Source organism: Canis lupus, chromosome X (genome assembly GCF_011100685.1).
Source record: "Canis lupus familiaris isolate Mischka breed German Shepherd chromosome X, alternate assembly UU_Cfam_GSD_1.0, whole genome shotgun sequence".
Classification (NCBI taxonomy): Eukaryota; Metazoa; Chordata; class Mammalia; order Carnivora; family Canidae; genus Canis; species Canis lupus.
The window spans coordinates 55,435,730-55,455,112 of NC_049260.1; the positions used below are offsets into that span (position 1 = coordinate 55,435,730).

The following is a 19,383-nucleotide window of genomic DNA, read 5'->3' on the forward strand; positions in this document are numbered from 1 at the left end:
CTATACAAATTTTAGGATTGTTTGTTCTAGCTCTGGGAAAAATGGTCATGGTATTTTGATAGGGAATGCATTAAATGTGTAAATTGCTTCTGGTGGTATAGACATTTTAACAATATTTGTTCTTCCGATCTGTGAGCATGGAATGTCTTTCCATTTCTTTGTGTCATCTTCAATTTCTTTCATCAGTGTTTTATAGTTTTCAGAGTACGGGTCTTTCACCTCTTTGGTTAGGTTGTTTCCCAGGTATAGTTTTTTGTAATTCTAAATGGGACTGATTCCTTAATTTCTCTTTCTGCTGCTTCATTATTGGTATATAGAAAAGCAACAGATTCTGTATGTTAATTTTGTATCCTGTGACTTTACCAAATTTATGTATCAGTTCTGGCAGTCTTTTGGAGGAGTCTTTTGGGTTTTCTATATACAGTATCATATCATCTGCAAATAGTGAAAATCTGACATCTTATTTACCAATGTGGATGCCTTTTCTTTCTTTTTGTTGTCTGATTGCTGAGGCTAGGACTTCCAGGACTATGTTAAATAGCAGTGGTGAGACTTGGACATCCCTGTTTTGTTCCTGACCATAGAGGAAAAGCCCTCAATTTTTCCCCATTGAGGATGATAATAACTGTGTGATTTTCATATATGGCCTTTATTATGTTGAGGTATGTTTCCTCTAAACCTACTTTGTTGAGGGCTTTTATCATGAATAGATGTTGTACTTGTCAAATGCTTTTTCTGCATCTACTGAAATGATCATATAGTTCTTTTTTTTTAATCATATAGTTCTTATCCTTTCTTTTACCCTTAATGTGATGTATCATGTTGATTGATTTGCAAATATTGACCAGCACTGAAACCCAGGAATAAATCCCACTTGATTGTGGTGAATGATTTTTTTAATGTATTGTTGGATTTGGTTTGCTTGTATTCTGTTGAGAATTTTTGCAACCATGTTCATCAGGGATATTGGCCTGTGGGTTCTCTTTTTTAGTAGTCTTTATCTGGTTTTGGTATCAGGGCCCTCAGAGAATGAATTTGGAAGTTTTCCTTCTTTTTCTGTTTTTTGGAATAGTTTGAGAAGAATAGGTGTTGACTCTTCCCTTTTTTAAAAAGATTTTATTTTGTAGTAATCTCTGCACCTAACGTGAGGCTCAACCTTAGAACCCTGAGATTAAGAGTTGCATGTTCCACTCACTGAGTCATCCAGGTTCCCTGATTAACATTTCTCTAAATGTTTGGTAGAATTCACCTATGAAGGCATCTATCTGGGCCTGGACTTTTATTTGTCGGAAGTTTTTCGATTACTGACTCAATTTCCTCACTGGTTATCAGTCTGTTGAATTTTTCTTTCTTCTTGTTTCAATTTTGGTAGTTTGTAGGTTTCTATGCATTTCAACATTTCTTCTAGGTTGTCCAATTTGTTGGCATATAGTTTTTCATAATATTCTCCTATAATTGTACTTTTGTGGTATTGGTTATTATTTTCCTCTCGTTTATGATTTTATGTATTTGGGTCTTTTCTCTTATCTTTTTTTTAAAGATTTTATTTATTTATTCATGAGAGACACAGAGAGACAGAGACATAGGCAGAGGGAAAAGCAGGCTTCCTGCAATGGAGCCTGATGCAGAACTCGATCCCAGGACCCTGGGATCACAACCTGAGCCAAAGGCACTCAACCACTAAGCCACCCAGGTGCTCTTCTCTTTTCTTTTTGATAAGTCTGGTTAGAAGTTTATCAATATTATTAATCTTTTCAAAGAACCAGCTCCTGGCTTCGCTATTGGTTCTACTGTGGGACCCAGGAAATTTAACAAAAATCCCCTACCCCTGGACAAGCAGAGCAGGACTAACTCCATTTTGTGCTGCACCTGCCAACTCCTGTATGACCCCCACATGACCTGTTTATTGCTTAAGGCGCTGCCCCACCCTAGTCAAGCCGCTGGGCACACCCTTATCGGAAATCTGCTCATAAAAATGTAACCCCGCCTTGTGCCCGCCAAAACTGCGTGCCAATTCTGACCAGAGTGATAGGCCAGTTCAAATGGTCACTATAAGGTGAATCGTAATTCAATTGGCCACCTGCGTGTGGACCGCCATGACTGTGCAACTTTCTGCGTATGTTACAATCCCATTGGCCACTGGCCCCTATAAAGCTGCTACGCCTTTTAGCCTCGGGGTCCAAGTACCTGCTCCGCTGTGTTGGGTGTACTTGGACCCAAGCCTGAGCTTGTAAATAAACCCTCATGTGTTTGCATTGGTGTCAGCTCCTTGGTGGTTTCTCAGATTCGCAATCTTGGGCACAACACTACTATGTTTTTAGTTTCTATATCATTATTTTTGCCCTAATCTTTATTATTTCCTTCCTCCTGCTCACTTGACTAATATGAATGTTGCACAATTCTGTGTATATACTAAATCACTGAATTGTACATTTAAAATGTGTGAATTTTATAGTAAATGAATTATATCTCAATAAAAATGTTAATGTTAAAAAATAAAGAAGATTATACTATATGATTTTTATAGTTTCTTTCATTTCTAGAGATACATAATTACAGAGAGCAAACTTGTCATGGCTACATTTTGTCAACTAAAAATGAATACCTAACTGCATGGTGACAAAGGAGGAAACCCACAAGCCAAAAAGGGGTAAAGTACAACTTTAAACACTGATAGTAGCAGACTTTTAGAAAATATCAGTAAACAACCTGGAACAATGAGAAGATTGCTATTTTAGGCTACTATTTCAGACAGACTGTTAACGTAAGAGAGTCACAGACAGGTGTTTCAAGTCGAGACTACTGTTGTAAATAAATGATAAACATTACATGCAGTGATTGAAAATGATGTTTAGTTATATATTAGCCTTTCTGAGTTCATCCACCCCCACACAGATACCAATCACCATTAATAATGTTACTTTCAGATATAAAATGGAGACAAAAGGTCAAATATAATATCCTATATAAAAGGCCAATGACACTTGACCTTCTTCTAATAAGTTCTATATCATCACTTTATATTTACATATACAAAATGCCCCACTATAAGGCTATGGTGACTATGATACCTACTGCTTCTGCTTGGTAAGAAAGCACTTTGAAAAGGTCCCTCTCCATGGCAATCTTATGCAAAGCCATGTGTATCTCAGTGGAGCTTCTCTGCATTAATTTGACATATAACTGCTCCAGGCCCTGAAAAATAAAACCATAATACAATGTCATGATGAAAATAGCCACAATTGTTACTAATAATTGCCGCAGCTAAAAACCAATGGTAACTTACAGCCATGGCAGCTTGAAAAAATTCATCAGCAATCACAGCATTTCCAACATCCACCCACCCTTTTCCTGTTTTCATATTCATCTGGAAGAGAGAAGTTAGAAAATAATTTTTAACAATTCACAACTCCTCCAAACTGGTTGAAAAGGGTATTAGATAAAAAATTTAATCCTCTGTTGATATTCAGTAGTGTAATACCCAGAAAAAAATAATAGTAATTATTAATTAATTCTATGTTTTGCTTTGAACTATATAATTTAAAAGAAATGATCTCAAGAAAAGCAATAACAAAAACTTAATAGACTCAAAAACACATCTTCTAAGAATTATTAAAAGAAAATATTGAGATAATTTAGATAAGAACAGAAAGTTCTGAAAAATTAATCCTTCATACACTTGAAGAAAGTTTTACAATAAGCATTATTATAACTCAACACACTTTGGTTCTAGTTTTTAATTACATCTCTAGAGGTGCCTATGTGGCTCAGTTAGTTAAGTGTCTAACTTCGGCTTGGGTCATGATCCCAGGGTCCTGGGATTGAACCTTGCATCTGGCTCCCTGCTCAGTGTGAGGGCCTTCTTCTCCCTCTCCCTCTGCCCCTCCCCCCTGCTTATGCACGCTCTTTCTCTCTCATGTGGTCTCTCAAATAAATAAATAAAATATTTTTAAAAAATACATCTCAGGACACCTGGGTGGCTCAGCTGTTGATTGTCTGCCTTTGGCTGAGAGCGTGATCCCAGGATCTGGGATCAAGTCCCACATTGGGCTCCTTGCAGGGGGCCTGCTTCTCCCTCTGCCTGTGTCTCTGCCTCTCTCTCTCTGTGTGTGGCTCTTGTGAATAAATGAGTAAAATCTTTAAAAAAAACACATCTCTAACAAAATTTTTATTAATCCAACAAATGTTTGTTAAGTATACTTTACAAGCCAGACACACTAAAGAAGTTCACAATATTACAACTGACAGACACCTAAATAAATAGTTGATATATTATATGCACAAATGCTATGGAAGCAAACAAGAACTGAATCAAGATGGAGGATTGAGCACACACTATATAGCTCTACTCTGTTCTACTACAAATCCCCAGAAATGATGTGTATGTGTGTGTGTATATGTGCATGTATAAAATATATATAATATACTGTACATTTTACTATAAATAAACATGTAGGATATATGTATACTACAAACTTTTATATAAATTTTTTAGTATAAATTTGATGCACTATAAATCCCTAGAAATTATATATATTATGTAATATATATAATGATACAAATAATATTTAAGGACATATATATATATATATATTCCTTAGAAATAAGAGAAGATATACACATATTTTTCTTATTCATAAGAGTCCTGGAAAATGAGGAGCATTTTCAGTTGATCTGAAATTATGAACCTCTTAAAAATAGCAAATGGGATGAAACAAAAATGCACATATCAAAATGCACAAGAATGCAAAATATGGAACCCTTCCTGGATGTGAATAGGAGTAATATCAGGCAACTGGCTTCCCCACCAAGAGGTATCTTCCCTCCTCCCCAGGAAGGAACAGTGAGTACAATCACTTAGGCTGGAGAAAAATAGAGTTCCAGGTGGCTGACAACACAGGCCAATGCAAAACATCCAGTCACTGAACTCGGGTTAGAGTAAATAGTGTGATATGGTATTCAAAGACTATCAAGGAATCTGAACTCAAATGTGAGCAAAAATCACCAAACAATTGAAGAAAACCAACACCATGAAAAGACATCACATTCAACAAACAGAATATTTAAGGAAATAGAATTAAGAGAACAGATGGAAGCAAAGAGAAATAGCATTACCCACAGAATCATAGAGTAGTCACAATCAGTAAAATACTTTTAATTTTCTATCTTTGAAATCAACAAAGCCAAAAATGCAAATACTAGAAGTTAACAGGTTAAAGGTTAAGGGAAAGGCTGAGAGAATGTAAAGGTACAGATATCCTCATAGGGTAGAAAGTAAAAATATACTCTCCAAAATTGGTGGAGTAAGAAAAATTTTCAATATACTACATTTAAAGTTTAAAAAGAAAAAAAGAAAAAAGAAAAAAAATAAAAGAAAAAGAAAAAAAAGTAAAAAATAAAAAAATAAAGTTTAAAAAGGCTGCCATCAGATAAATTAAAAATAGTATATAATTAACAAAAACTGAAAGGGGGAATAGAGGGACGTAAGAGATAATAAGAAGATAAATCTTCATCTGCCATAGCAGAAAAAAATAGATCACATATAAAACTGACAAATCAAGATTTTATTATTATAGGGCAGCCAGATGGCTCAGCGGTTTAGCGCCACCTTCAGCCCAGGGCACTATCCTGGAGACCCAGGATAGAGTCCCACATCGGGGTCCCTGCATGGAGCCTGCTTCTCTCTCTTGCTGTCTGTCTGTCTCTCTCTCTCTCTCTGTGTGTCTCTCATGAATAAATAAATTTTTAAAATCTTTTTAAAAATTAAACTTTTTTTAATCACTATTTACTCATTATATGTTTTCTCTTTCAAAAACATACATTTCATAGCTCTGTCTAGTAAAAAGGCCTAGAAACAAAGACCAATGCAGCAGCAATGAGCACTTGTAATTTCCAGATTGTGGAAATAGCATTCTCCACTAAATAGCATTCTCCACTAAAAGGAAACAGAGCTCTCTTGAGGAATGACTAGGACAGGAACTATACAAAATAAGACTGGTTATCTTATCAGAAATCAAATTTTATTTTACTGCAGTTTCAGTTTCACTATTAAAGATTACTGGAATAGTGTCAAAAGGCTTCAGAATCACTTCAAGAGGCTCCTTCTGGCCAAAGATAGGTACTTCAATAAGAATAATAACTAAAATGGATTGAAATGCATTACATTGTTATGCATTACAAATGTTAACATCCAAGAGTTCACAATGATACTTTAAAAAAAAAAAAGTATCTACTTGATAACTATTTAAGGAGTTTAGGGACCCAATACATTCTGAAAACTTAAAAAAAAGAAGAGGTCAAGACTCTCTTATAAAGGTACACTTCAAAGTAACCAAATAGTTGATAAAGGTAAGTTTCTCTCTACCCCAGTTAATAAAGAAGGAATAGAGAAGTAGAATGTGTAAACCCCTACAGAAGTAATGGACATAGGTCTAATAATCATCAAAGAACACTAATACGATGGAAGTATACCATACTGCCTATGAATTCTTCTTGACAAAACTGAACCTGAATCAGATCATGTTTCTAAATCTACCTACCTGTTTACAGGAAAAACAGGAGACAGAAGACTATATTAAATGATACCATGAAGATGCAGTTATCAGAAAATTAGGAAAATTTAGGAAACTCTATCAGACAAACAACCTTGTTTCTTCAACAAATATGTGTTCAACAGATTTGTAAAAAGGAGGAAGAAGCATATAAATTAAAAGAGACATATTAATAAAATACAAGGTGTAGACTTCCTTTAATCCTGGTTCTAAGGAACCAATTAGAGGGAAGGAGAGCAAAGAGAGAGCACATAAGTAAGCAAGATCAAGAGAGAAAGTGAGAGTATAAGAGTCTGAAAGTGTGGGAACATGGAGGCAGGAGACGAAGACTGGATATTTGATGATTTTAGGAAATCTTTGTTAAATTTTAGCAGGTGTGACCATGGGCATTTGATTTGCTTGAATAAAAAAGACACCTTGTCAAGGCGCCTGGATGGCTCAGTGGGTTAAGCATCTGGTTAAGCGTCTGCTTTTGGCTCAGATCATGATCTTGGGGTCCTGGGATCAAACCAGAGACAGGCTCCCTGCTCAGCCTTCCCCCTCTATCCCTCCACCCCACTCGTGTTCTCTCTCTCTCAAATACTTTTTTAAAAAGACACCTTGTCTTTTAGAAACACATATTGAAATATTTATGAACAAAATGATATAGTTTGGATTTGTTTCAAAATAATCCATGGGGGCAGCCCTGCTGGACCAGTGGTTTAGTGCCGCCTTCAGCCCAGGGCGTGATCCCGCAGTCCTGAGATCGAGTCCCATGTCAGGCTCCCTGCATGGAGCCTGCTTCTCCCTCTGCCTGTGTCTCTGCCTCTGTCTCTCTCTTTGTTGTCTCTCATGAATAAATAAATAAAATCTTCAAAATAATCCATGGGGTCAGGAGTTTGCTGTTGGAGGAGATACAGAAAAGAGGAGTGATCAGGAATTGGTGATTACTGTAGCTGAGTAATGGGTAAATGGGGAAATCATCGTACTGTCTTATCTATTTTGTATGCACATTTGAGTTTTTCAATAAAATACTATTTTAGAACACTGGAGAAATATTTTCCACTTAAAAAAAAAAACACTTGCTTCTAGGAAACAAGACAGGGGTAGGGAAGGATGGAGTAGAGAACTATTACTTTTTATGACTTATCATAATTCCTGAATTTAAGTTCAAAACTTAGTCTACTGAATCACTGCAATAATGATAGTACTGCTGAGACCTGCAATTGTAATAGGTACAATTATCATAAAAGGAACATGGATAGCACTAAAGGATATAACATTCTTCTCAGTTCACACTAATTTCAACCATCTTCATAAGAGTAACGACTATCTCATTGCATCTGCACTTTTCTCCTCATTTAATTAGGACTTACCAAAAAAAAAAAAAAAAGGACTTACCAAAATCTGTCTTCGAATGGCTTCTTCTGAAGCAGCTGAACCTCCACACATGCACACCAACTTGCAAGCAACGTACCATACTGCAAAACAGTAATCAGATACCCATAAACACAAAACATTCATTCTCCTTTTATATACACTTATAAAAAGAAAAGAGGAGCAAAGTGAAACCAGTCTTGTTAAAACATAACTGTAAACTCCATTTTAAAAAATCAATTATCGGGATCCCTGGGTGGTGCAGCGGTTTGGCGCCTGCCTTTGGCTCAGGGCGATCCTGGAGACCCGGGATCGAATCCCACGTCGGGCTCCCGGTGCATGGAGCCTGCTTCTCCCTCCGCCTATGTCTCTGCCTCTCTCTCGCTCTGTGTGACTATCATAAATAAATTTTAAAAAGATTTTAAAAAATAAACAAAAAATAAAGTTCTCTTTCTGGGCAGCCCGGGAGCCCGGGTGGCGCAGCGCTACCGCCTGCGGCCCGGGGTGTGATCCTGCGGGGTATGATCCTGGAGACCCGGGATCGAGTCCCACGTTGGGCTCCCTGCATGGAGCCTGCTTCTCCCGCTGCCTGTGTCTCTGCCTCTCTCTCGCTCTCTCTCTGTGTCTCTCATGAATAAATAAATAAAGTATTTAAAAATAAATAAAAATAAAAATAAAAAATAAAAAATCAATTATCAAAAGTAAATGAGCTGAAAATTATAAAATGCATTATTTGCTTCATGCTCCAGTAAGATATTTAATTTTCAAACTTTAAGTTCTGCAGGTCTTACATTCTCAAGACTCATTGAAGATACCTGGTTCCATGTGATGCTTTTGTATGTATTATGCTGATAGCAAAATAATTCTAAGTAAAACTGGAATCAAAAGCAATTCAACATATGACAAAATTTCTGAGCATGAGAATAGTTTTAAATTATTCCCCTAAATAGTGAATCTTTCTAAATATATTCTTAACTGTAGATGATGTAAAAGTTCTTGAAGTATAACTTAGAAAATATATATTAGGTTACCTTCATTATACAGTTCATTTTCCCTGAAAATAGGAAAGTTTGAATAATATAAGCCCTATTTTTTCATGAATTCTCTCATCATAAACCATGCCCAATTTTTAAAGATGACTTCATAAATAACCTAACTAGTTGCTTTGATGTTAGATCTCAGCAGCCATTCAATACCGTTTTCAATTAATATTCCACTGTAAAAGAGATTTGCCCAGATGAAATTATGGGATAACTGAAATCAGATTCTTATTACCCATCATGAAATATCAATTCTATTCATCTTTTAATAAAGTTTCTGAAAAAGACTCCCAATAAAATAACTCCTAATCATAGTACCTTGTCTTGCATTTCCAGTTTTGAAAATGTCTCCTTTATTTTTTCTAAGGTTTACTAATTCTTTGGTATTCTCAAGGAACCTGATCTCTCAATCATTTTCCCTCTCCAAAGATATCTTCAGTACCTCCTTCTCAATTTACTCCTTCCCTTCTACCTTCAAACGTATCTCTCTTCCCTGAAAAACATCAACTAACCCCACTGTGCTTCAAGCTTCTATCCCACTTCTCTTTTTTCAAAGACAAACTTCTTTTTTTTAAGATTGTATTTATTTATTCATGGGAGACACGCAGAGAGAGGCAGAGACATAGGCAAAAGGAGAAGCAGGCTCCATGCAGGGAGCCCGACACGGGACTCGATCCTGGGTCCCCAGGATGATACCCTGAGCTGAAGGCAGACACTCAACCACTGAGCCACCCAAACGTCCCCAAAGACAAACTTTTTTTCTAAGATTTTATTTATTTATTCATGAGAGACACAGAAGGGGGGGGGCAGAGACACAAGCAGAGGGAGAAGCAGGCTCCACAGAGGGAGCCCAATGTGGGACTCGATCCCGGGACCCCAGGATCATGCTCTGGGCCAAAGGCAGGCACTAAACCGCTGAGCCACCCAGGGATTCCCAAAATTCTTAAATTGAACCATCCATCTACTACTAACCATCCAACAGGTACATTTAACTGTTGCTAAACAGCTAGAACAATGTTCCTTGATATACAGAATAGTAGGAATTTAGAATTAATACATTTTAATATCACACAGTTTGACTATATACTAAGTTTCTCCAACAGATAAATTTCTAACTCTTCCCTCCCCATAACTACAGGATCAAAGGCTCCTAGAAGTAATATCAACATTTATCTGAAAGTTAAAAAGGCAGAACTATTCTCTAAACATCCTAATAGAAGAGTGGACTAAAAAGAATATTACTGACTATATTAACCACTAATTACCCTAGACCTACACTTAAATTGTACATAGTTTCGTTTATATTCATAAAGATAAACACTTAGCAATGAATTCTTCTTGCTGCATACAAACAAAATTCATTTGTCCTTACAAAGCCAAGCAGTCCAGAGATTCACGTTTTGGCTTGTTGCCTTGATATACCCTTTATAATGGGGCAATATACTTTCCATAAATGCATCAACTGCTGCTATCAGTGGAAATTAGTAACTGTCAGCACTCTAGACACAGCCATTTAGCTAAAGCGCCAGAACTCTGCCAGACAGTAAACGACATATAATGTATCCAAGTAGATGACTTTGGTTTGGGGGTTTTGTTTTGTTATTCTTTTTGTTTGCTCTCACAGGTAGAAAAAATTTCTATAATTTTTCTCAGTAACTCAGTCCAAAGTTCATCAATCCATCTCATGAGGAAATTATTCTTCACTGATTTTTAAATCTAAATCCCTCACATAGCAATATTTCTCATTCTATTTTTAATAGAGAAAGGAAACTACAATTTGATAGTCCTTCAGAATCATGAAGATTCTGATCATCTCTTTTTCAGGGAAAATAATCCATATCCTTTAATATTTCCTCAAGTTCTCATTTTCCCACCCTTTACTCATCTTTGTCGATTACCATCAAACTATTTATTGCAGTGATGTTGTTATTAAGCAGGAGCTAATCTCTGAAAGAAAAATAAAATTCAGGATGTTTGCTCAAGAAACTTCTATGTATGGACCATTTTGTTTAGTTTTATTTTAACAAATATCCATCCTGAACTAGTCAAAATATTATTTAAACTTCAGGAACACTGGGATCCCTGGGTGGCGCAGTGGTTTAGCGCCTGCCTTTGGCCCAGGGCGCGATCCTGGAGACCCGGGATCGAATCCCACGTCGGGCTCCCGGTGCATGGAGCCTGCTTCTCCCTCTGCCTGTGTCTCTGCCTCTCTCTCTCTCTCTCTGAGTATCATAAATAAATAAAAATTAAAAAAAAATAAATAAAATAAACTTCAGGAACACAAACTAATGTATAATAAAACTACTACTCATAACACAAGTCACAAAATGTATACGTACGTTTAGCTTTCTGCTCTTCATTTATAACCAAATCTACTCTCTTGGTAACTGCCCAGTTCCACAGGTTTACTGCCATTTCTTCAACCTGGGTAAGAGAAACATTTTCTTAGCCAGTTAAAATACCGTCTACCTCCAATGATATTTTTCTTGCATGTTTTATGCTTATATGACAATTGTGGGTCATTTACATGCCCTCCATAATCTAGTCCCATTCTACCTTGCCTCCTCAAAATGTACCCACTGTTATTCGAACGTCCCAAGAACACAATTTGTTCATTCCTATCCATGCACTTTTATTTGTATTATTGGCTTTACCTAAAAACCTCTTCCCATTGTCTTTATGTAACTCAAATCTAGTTTAGTCTCACCAGGAACATACATGAAGCTTTCAGCAACTACTACAGTCTACAATGATTTCTCTCCTCTTTGAATTCCTATATTCATTAAGTTTTACATAATTGAGCAATTAATTATGCTGCTTTGTATCATTTATTATTTGTTTTAGTGGTTATTAAGCCATTAGACTTGAAAATCCAAAAATAGATTTCTATGTATTTATAATGGTTAATCATGAAAACTATTTTTTACTTATATAGGACATTAATTAAAATGGCAAATCATCAAAATTTATCAGGGGCACCTGGCTGACTCAGTCAGTGGAGCATGTGACTCTTGGTCTGGGGGTTGTGAGATCGAACCCACTTTGGGTGTAGAGATTCCTTAAAAATAAAATGTTTCCAAAAAATTTATCACAAACAAAACTAATTTTATACCAACCTGAGCATCCTGTATTTCAGCTATAGATTCCCTGTTGATATTTGCTATGTCAGTGAAGAGTCTGTTAATTGCCTCGGGTATGCTAGGTGAATTATCTTTTACAATTAGGTTTTCAACAATTTCTGAAATAACAATGGATAATAAAAGGGCTATGAACTACATCATCATGGGCTAAAAGTAGCAAATCACTTTTAAATATGTTCCTAGATCTTTGGCAAAATGAATACGGCATGAAGAAACTTGAATTATCCTTAGAGTAAAACTAAATTGGAGACAAAATTTTGTGTAGCTAAAGATAGAGCACAATTTTCAAATAAAATTTGTATTCCTTGAGAGTCACTTGTTTATAACTTAATCATCACTCATTCTCAGAAAATAAAATACACTCACACTTCACAAATAGGTCATCTTAAAACTACAAAATAGAAATTAACAAAGTCTTCAAAACTAGAAAATGTAAAAATTCTGAAAAGAAACTTAGATATGTACCCTGTAAAACTCAAATACTTATTAATACTTTTAAGCATTAGACAGATATTAACTAACATATGCTAGCTCTGAAGTCTTGACCTTACTTTGTGAGAAAAAAATGACATGCCCAATTAGCAACAATATTAACCAGTTATTGAATCTGTACAAATGATGTCACCATTTTCTAAACAATCTGAGCTCCAGACTCTATATAACTGAATCTTACTAGGCCACAGAATTCCTTAAAACCGAAGCATGATGTAAAATCACAATTGATGCCTTTCATATTATCAAATTGAGGTTTTTCCAAACTCATGTAACAGAGGTCTCCATAACCTCTACATGTCTCTAATTTCTTACAATATTTCTGAGCATCAACTAGCAAGAATGTTAATATTCATAACAATACTATAAGAACACCTTCTGAAAGAATTTTTAACATGCTACAATAACCTGCTAAATGAAAAACTTTCAGTTAAGCATCCGAAAATAGATTCACATTAAGACTTCATGAAGCAAGGGGTGCCCACGCTGGCTCAGTTGGAGCATGCAAATCTTCATCTCAGGGTTGTGAGTTCAAACCCCAGGTGGGGCATAAAGATTACTTAATAAAAAAATAATAAAGACTTTACAAAGCAAATTATGCTCCAATATACTCAAATATATTTTTATAGCTCATGGAATCTTTAGTACCCACTGCATGAGTAGAGGTATTAAGGAAAATATACCATACATATTTTGTACAACTCAGGTGACAATATGCAAAAAGAAAAACCTCAAGCTTCCCTACTCCCATAAAATAGATCATGGAAAGACTGATACTAAATATCTTGATTCTTATAAAATTAGGCAAGTATTAGGCTGAAAAGCATATATGTTATAGCCCTCCCTCAAAATATTGATAACAGAATTAGGAAAGTTAAGAATGGGAGAAAATACCTGTAAATCATATATCTGATAGGGGGTTAATATCCAAAATATATAAAGAACTCCTATAATTCAAAAGCAAAAAAACAAACAATCCAATTTTAAAATGAGCAGAGGATCTGAATGGAAATTTTTCCAAAGACCTACAGAAGCCAACAAGTGCCTAAAAAGATACTCAACAAATCATTAATCATCAGGGAAATGAAAATATAAATCATGAGGAGTTAGCACCTCACACCTGTTAGAATGACTAATAACAAAAAGACAAGAAACTGGGGCACCTGGCTGGCTCAGCTGGTAGAGCATGGGACTCTTGATCTCAGGGTCATGAGTTCAAGCCCCACATTGGGTGTGGAGCCTATACTTAAAAAAAAAAAAAGACAAGATATACAAAGTGTTGGCAAGGATGTAAAGAAAAAGGAATCCCTGTACACTATTGATGGGAACGTAAATTGGTGTAGCCACTATAGAAAACAGTATGGAAGTTACTCAAAAAATCAAAAACAGACCTACCATATGATCCAGCAATTCCACTTCTGGGTATTTATTCAAAGAAACTGAAAGCACTAACTTGAAAAAATGTATGCCCCCCCAGCCAACATTCATCGCATTTGGCTATTATTTACAATAGCCAAAATATGGAAACAACTTAAGTGATGAATAAACAAAGTGTGCTGTATATACATACAATAATGGAATATTACTCAACCATAAAGGTAAATGAAATTTTGCCATTTGTGACAACATAAATGGACCTTAAGGACATTTTTGTTAAGTGACTTAAGTCAGAGAAAGACAAATATTATATAATCTCTTATATGTGGAATCTTTAAAAAAAAAAAAAAGCAAGCTCATAGATACAGAGAACAAATTGGTGGTTGCTGGCGGCCCGGGGTGGGGGTGGTGAGAATGGGTGAAGGGAGTCAAAGGTACAAGCTTCTAATCATAAAGTAAATAAGTCTTGGGGATGTAATGTACAGCATGGTAACAACAGTTAATAATATTGTACTGCATATTTGAAAGTTGCAAAAGAGTAAATCATAAAAGTTCTCATCACAAGAAAAAACATTTATAACCATGCATGGTGACAGATGTTAACTAGACTTGTGGTGACCATTTCACAATATGTACAATTTCCAAATCATTATGCTATCTATACACCTGAAACTAATATAATGGTGTATATCAAATATACCTCAATAAAAAATAATTAGGAAAGTTTAAAAATTATTTTTAAGGGGGGATCCCCGGGTGGCTCAGCAGTTCAGTGCCTGCCTTTGGCCCGGGACGTGATCCTGGAGTCCCAGGATCGAATCCCATGTAGGGCTCCCCGCATGGAGCCTGCTTCTCCCTCTGCCTGTGTCTCTGCCTCTCTCTCTCTCTCTCTCATGAATGAATGAATGAATGAATGAATGAATAAATAAATAAATAAATAAATAAATAAATAAATAAATAAATTTTAAGGGATGCCTGAGTGGCTCATTGGTTGAACATCTTGCCTTTGGCTCAGAGTATGATCCCAGTCCTGGGATTGAGTTCCACATTGGGCTCTCTGCGAGGAGCCTGCTTATCCCTCTGCCTGTGTCTCTGCCTCTCTGTGTGTATCTCTCATGAATAAATAAATAAAATGTTTTAAAAAATTATTTTTAAGAACCCAAATATTATTTAAAAACACATTCTTGAAATGTTTTTTTTTTTAATTTTTATTGATTTTATGATAGTCACAGAGAGAGAGAGAGAGACAGAGAGGCAGAGACACAGGCAGAGGGAGAAGCAGGCTCCATGCACCAGGAGCCCGACGTGGGAATCGATCCCGGGTCTCCAGGATCGCGCCCTGGGCCAAAGGCAGGCGCCAAACCGCTGCGCCACCCAGGGATCCCCATTCTTGAAATGTTTTTGAAAAGAAAACCTAATATAAATTTCTGAGTTCCTTTTTTAAAAAAAAATTCAAAAATACTTTAGTAGAATACTAATTATAACTTGTGGTTACATAATACATGAGATTGTAAAGACATTAATTTTGATTTGTGAATGTTTTCTTAATGTTTTATATAATTCATTCTCTGTCACTGTAATCCTGGTCCTTTCAAAACATATTTTCAATGTCATTTAGCTGAATAACTTGATTGATATCAGCTGAGGCAATGACAGCACTGCAGTCCTTTAGGATAAAATGCAATCAGCAAAGCTGAGTAAGTAGTAGAGATCGCATAGCTAAATGGTTGACTTACACTATGAAGGAGAGACTTGCTTCTGGGAGAAGCTCAGAAAGAGTTTTTATAAATACAGCCTATTCCGGAGATCTGAAGACAACATGCTGTATTAAGGTTATATCTAGCAAGATTGTATATTTTGAAAGAAAATTCTTAAATTATCTTCCTAGCTACTGAAATGAACTATGATTTACAGCATGATATCAGTCAATTTAATTTAAGTAAGATTCATCCTGAAGGGGTCACTCTATTGAGAAAGCCATGTTAACCAGTACCAATTAATTCTGATTTGGTAGACAGCATTCTAGGTACAGTATAATAAAAAAAAAAATAAGCATTTTCCCTATCCTTGAGAAAGGGAGTTTCCACCATTACAACATAGGAAAAAATCTATCAAAAGTCCTGCCGAGTCTCTCCCTGTAGCCTCCATCAGTTCAACCAGTCATTTGAAAGCCAAAGCAAAGACCTGTCAGGGTCAAGGTCAATTCAAGATTTTACTACCAAGTCACAATGATTATCTGCAACTTCTTTAGTGAGAAAACAAACCAAAATAACAATAAAATTAACATTTGTATAGTGCTTTACAGTCTCAAAGCATTTTTACATGCATTCTCAATCATCAGTCTACTCTGCAAGGGAGATATTTTTATTTAATAAGATGCAAAAACTGAAATTTAACAAGTGTAGTGACTTCTCAAATCTCAAAGGTGATACAAAAAGAATAGCAAACTAGGATTTGAATTCAGGTTTTCTAATTTGAAATCCTGTACTTTCCACTATACTAGCTCTATCAGGAAGGGCCTGAAGCAAGTGATATACCAAGACTGACAACTAAAAAACATCAGGGAGAGAAAAAATGAGCTAACACCATTAAGAGTACCACGTTATAATTCTAATTGTGGACTAAGAAAAAGTATTCCAGCTGAGGTTAGTTTGAATGGGCATAGCCAAATATCCAAACAGTGTCAAAAGGGCATGGTAAACTCAGGCAAACAGATTTACTCAGAGATTAAAAATCACATTGTAAATAGTATTTTCTATGGTCAGAGAGATAATCATTTTTATACAATATTCCAGGAGGTCCCAACTGCTAAACACGGTATACAAAAGGCAGCAGTGGGGCGCCTGGGTGGCTCCTTCAGTTAAGTGTCTGCCCTCAGATCAGGTCATGATCCTGGAGTTCCAGGATCAAACCCTGCATCGGGATAGAACCCCACATGGGGATCGAGCCCTGCATGGGGATGAAGCCCCAAACTGGCATCCCTGCTCAGTGAGGAATCTGCTTCTCCCTTCTCCTCTGCCCCTCCCCACCCATTCTGCTCTCTCTTTCTCCTCTATCTCAAATAAATAAAATCTTTAAAAAGAGAGAGAGTGAGAGAATCCAAGCAACAAGTCAAAATGCAGAAGTCAGATGGAACTGCATGCACCACAGTTCAAAGAGAACTATTCACAACAGTGGATTATATTTCTTGGTCCTGGAGGGCAACTAGAAAAGGACACAGAACAGGCTAATTCCATGAAAATCATGACAAACAGAAATGATACAGCTAGCTCCAAAACTCAACAGGTATCTAGAATATGCCCATATCGTGTTAAATACCAAATCTGATTGCCAATAGAACTTCACTTCAAAACAACTTCTTTCCTACTCCACAGTACTGTTATCGTTTTCAGCCCTGGACAAAACTTGCTCCAAAACTGGAGCAAACTTAAGCCTGGGCTCAACAGGAGAGAAATCTTTATAAAGTTTTGGAGGGCAACTGGCTGGGGGGGAGGGGGGCGCAAGAGCTTACAATATAATGCTAACCAAAAAGTAATTCCCAGCTTAATTCTGGTCAAACTACATCAGTAGGAAGAATGCCTCAAAAGAGCCACAACTCAGTCCTCTCAACCAAATGCACACTGTATAAATGATGCAATTAATTTAGGTATTTTATATCTTTCACACTCTTGTAATACAGGGCCCATAACCAAACTCAACTTGCCAACTCATCCAATCCTATCCCTAAGCATCTAATTTGCCAAGTATCTATATATATTACTCTTTTATTCTCATTACACACTGCTACCCTTTGTAGCTGAGCCCTACTGTTGTTGTTGTTGTTTTTGGTGGAAGATTTAAGTTTTATTTCAGTGTAGTTAACATAATGTTACATTAGTTTCAGGTGTACAATCAGTTTAAACATTATTCTATGTACCACAAGTATAGCTACCACCTTGGGACGCTTGGGTGACTCAGTGGTTGAGCATCTGCCTTTGGCTCAGGGTGTGATCCTGGAGTCCGGGATTAAGTCCCGTGTCAGGCTCCCCATGGAGAACCTGCTTCTCCCTCTGCCTAGGTCTCTGCCTCTCTCTGTGTGTCTCTCATGAATAAAATCTAAAAAACAAAAGAAAAAATTCTCTTTAAAAAAAAAGTATAACTACCACCTCTCACCATACAATACCACCATACATATCTCACCATACAATATCATTGATTATATCCCTTATCTTGTGCCTTTTTTTCCCATGACTTATTAATTCTGTAACTGAAAGCCTGTATTTCCCACTCCCCTTCACCCATTTTGCCCTTCCCCCTCCTCCAACCCTCCCCTCTGGCAACCATCAGATTGTTCTGTGTTGCAGATTCTGATTCTGATTTTTGTTTCTTGATTCATTTGTGATTTTTTTTTAGATTCCACATATGAGTGAAATCATATAGTATTTGTCTTTCTCAGTCTGACTTATTTCACTTAGCATAATACCCTCCTCCAGATCCATCCATGTTGTCACAAATGGCACAACCTCATCCTTTTAATGGCTGTGTTATTCCACTGTGTGTGTACACATCTTGCTTATCTATTCATCTATTAGTGGACTCATTACACCTGTCAGAATGGCTAAAATCAAAAAGGCAAGAAATAACAAATGTTGACAATGATGTAGAGAAAAAGAAACCCTCAGGACACCTGAGTGGCTCAGTTGGTTAAACCTCCAACTTTTGGTTTCAGTTCAGGTCATGATCTCAGGATCTTGAGACTGAGCCCCACATTAGGCTCCCCAGTAAGTATAGAGTCTCCTTGGGATTCTTTCCCTCTTCCTCTAAGTACCTCCTCTAACCCTCCCCCTGCTCAAGCATGTGCGTGTGCATTCTCTCTCTCAAAATGAATAATAATAAAGTCTTAAAAAAAGATTATCTCTCCCTCTACCCCTGTCCCCACCCCCCTCCTTCCTTGCATGCATGCGTGTGTTTTCTCTCTTAAAGAAAAGGAAAGAAAAAGAAAACCTCATACATTATTGGTGGGAATGTATATTGGCACAGCCACTGCAGAAAACTGTATGGAGGTTCCTCAAAAAATTAAAAATATGATCCAATAATTCCACTACTGGGTATTTATCCAAAGAAAATGAAATTAATTCAAAAGGATATATGCACACCTATATTTACTGCAACATTATTTACAATGGACAAGATATGAGCGCCACTGTTTTTTTCTTTTATTAATCTTCTATTCAGCAAGGATCTGGTTTGTTTTAATTACCATGGTTACCAAAGGCTATTTCTATCTATTTAAGTAACTTTAATTTAATTATTGATTTCTGTTTACTGAGTATTAACAATGTGATAGGCACTGGAAGAAAGACTTATCCAAGACACTTGCCGAGTAGATTCATATCTAAATCAGACCAGAAACAATACTTGGAAAGGTTGGGAATGCAGTTGACAGAC

At 36.4% G+C, this 19,383-nt stretch overlaps 1 protein-coding gene across 7 annotated transcripts in view; it reads right to left on the reverse strand.

Moving 5' to 3' along the window:
* Positions 1–19,383, reverse strand: part of TEX11 (testis expressed 11) — a 311,539-nt gene that overhangs the window by 283,081 nt on the left and 9,075 nt on the right. For 4 of the 7 annotated variants that reach the window (XM_038587641.1, XM_038587642.1, XM_038587640.1 and 1 more), the window contains 5 exons: positions 12,064–12,185; positions 11,287–11,371; positions 7,932–8,011; positions 3,287–3,367; positions 3,076–3,195 (listed from right to left, as the gene is read on the reverse strand). In XM_038587641.1, the coding sequence (XP_038443569.1) occupies positions 3,076–3,195; positions 3,287–3,367; positions 7,932–8,011; positions 11,287–11,371; positions 12,064–12,185 (488 nt within the window). Of the gene's footprint in view, positions 1–3,075; positions 3,196–3,286; positions 3,368–7,931; positions 8,012–11,286; positions 11,372–12,063; positions 12,186–17,890; positions 17,944–19,383 lie in introns of those variants that run through there. The other 3 variants (XM_038587644.1, XM_038587643.1, XM_038587646.1) reach the window with 3 other exon arrangements.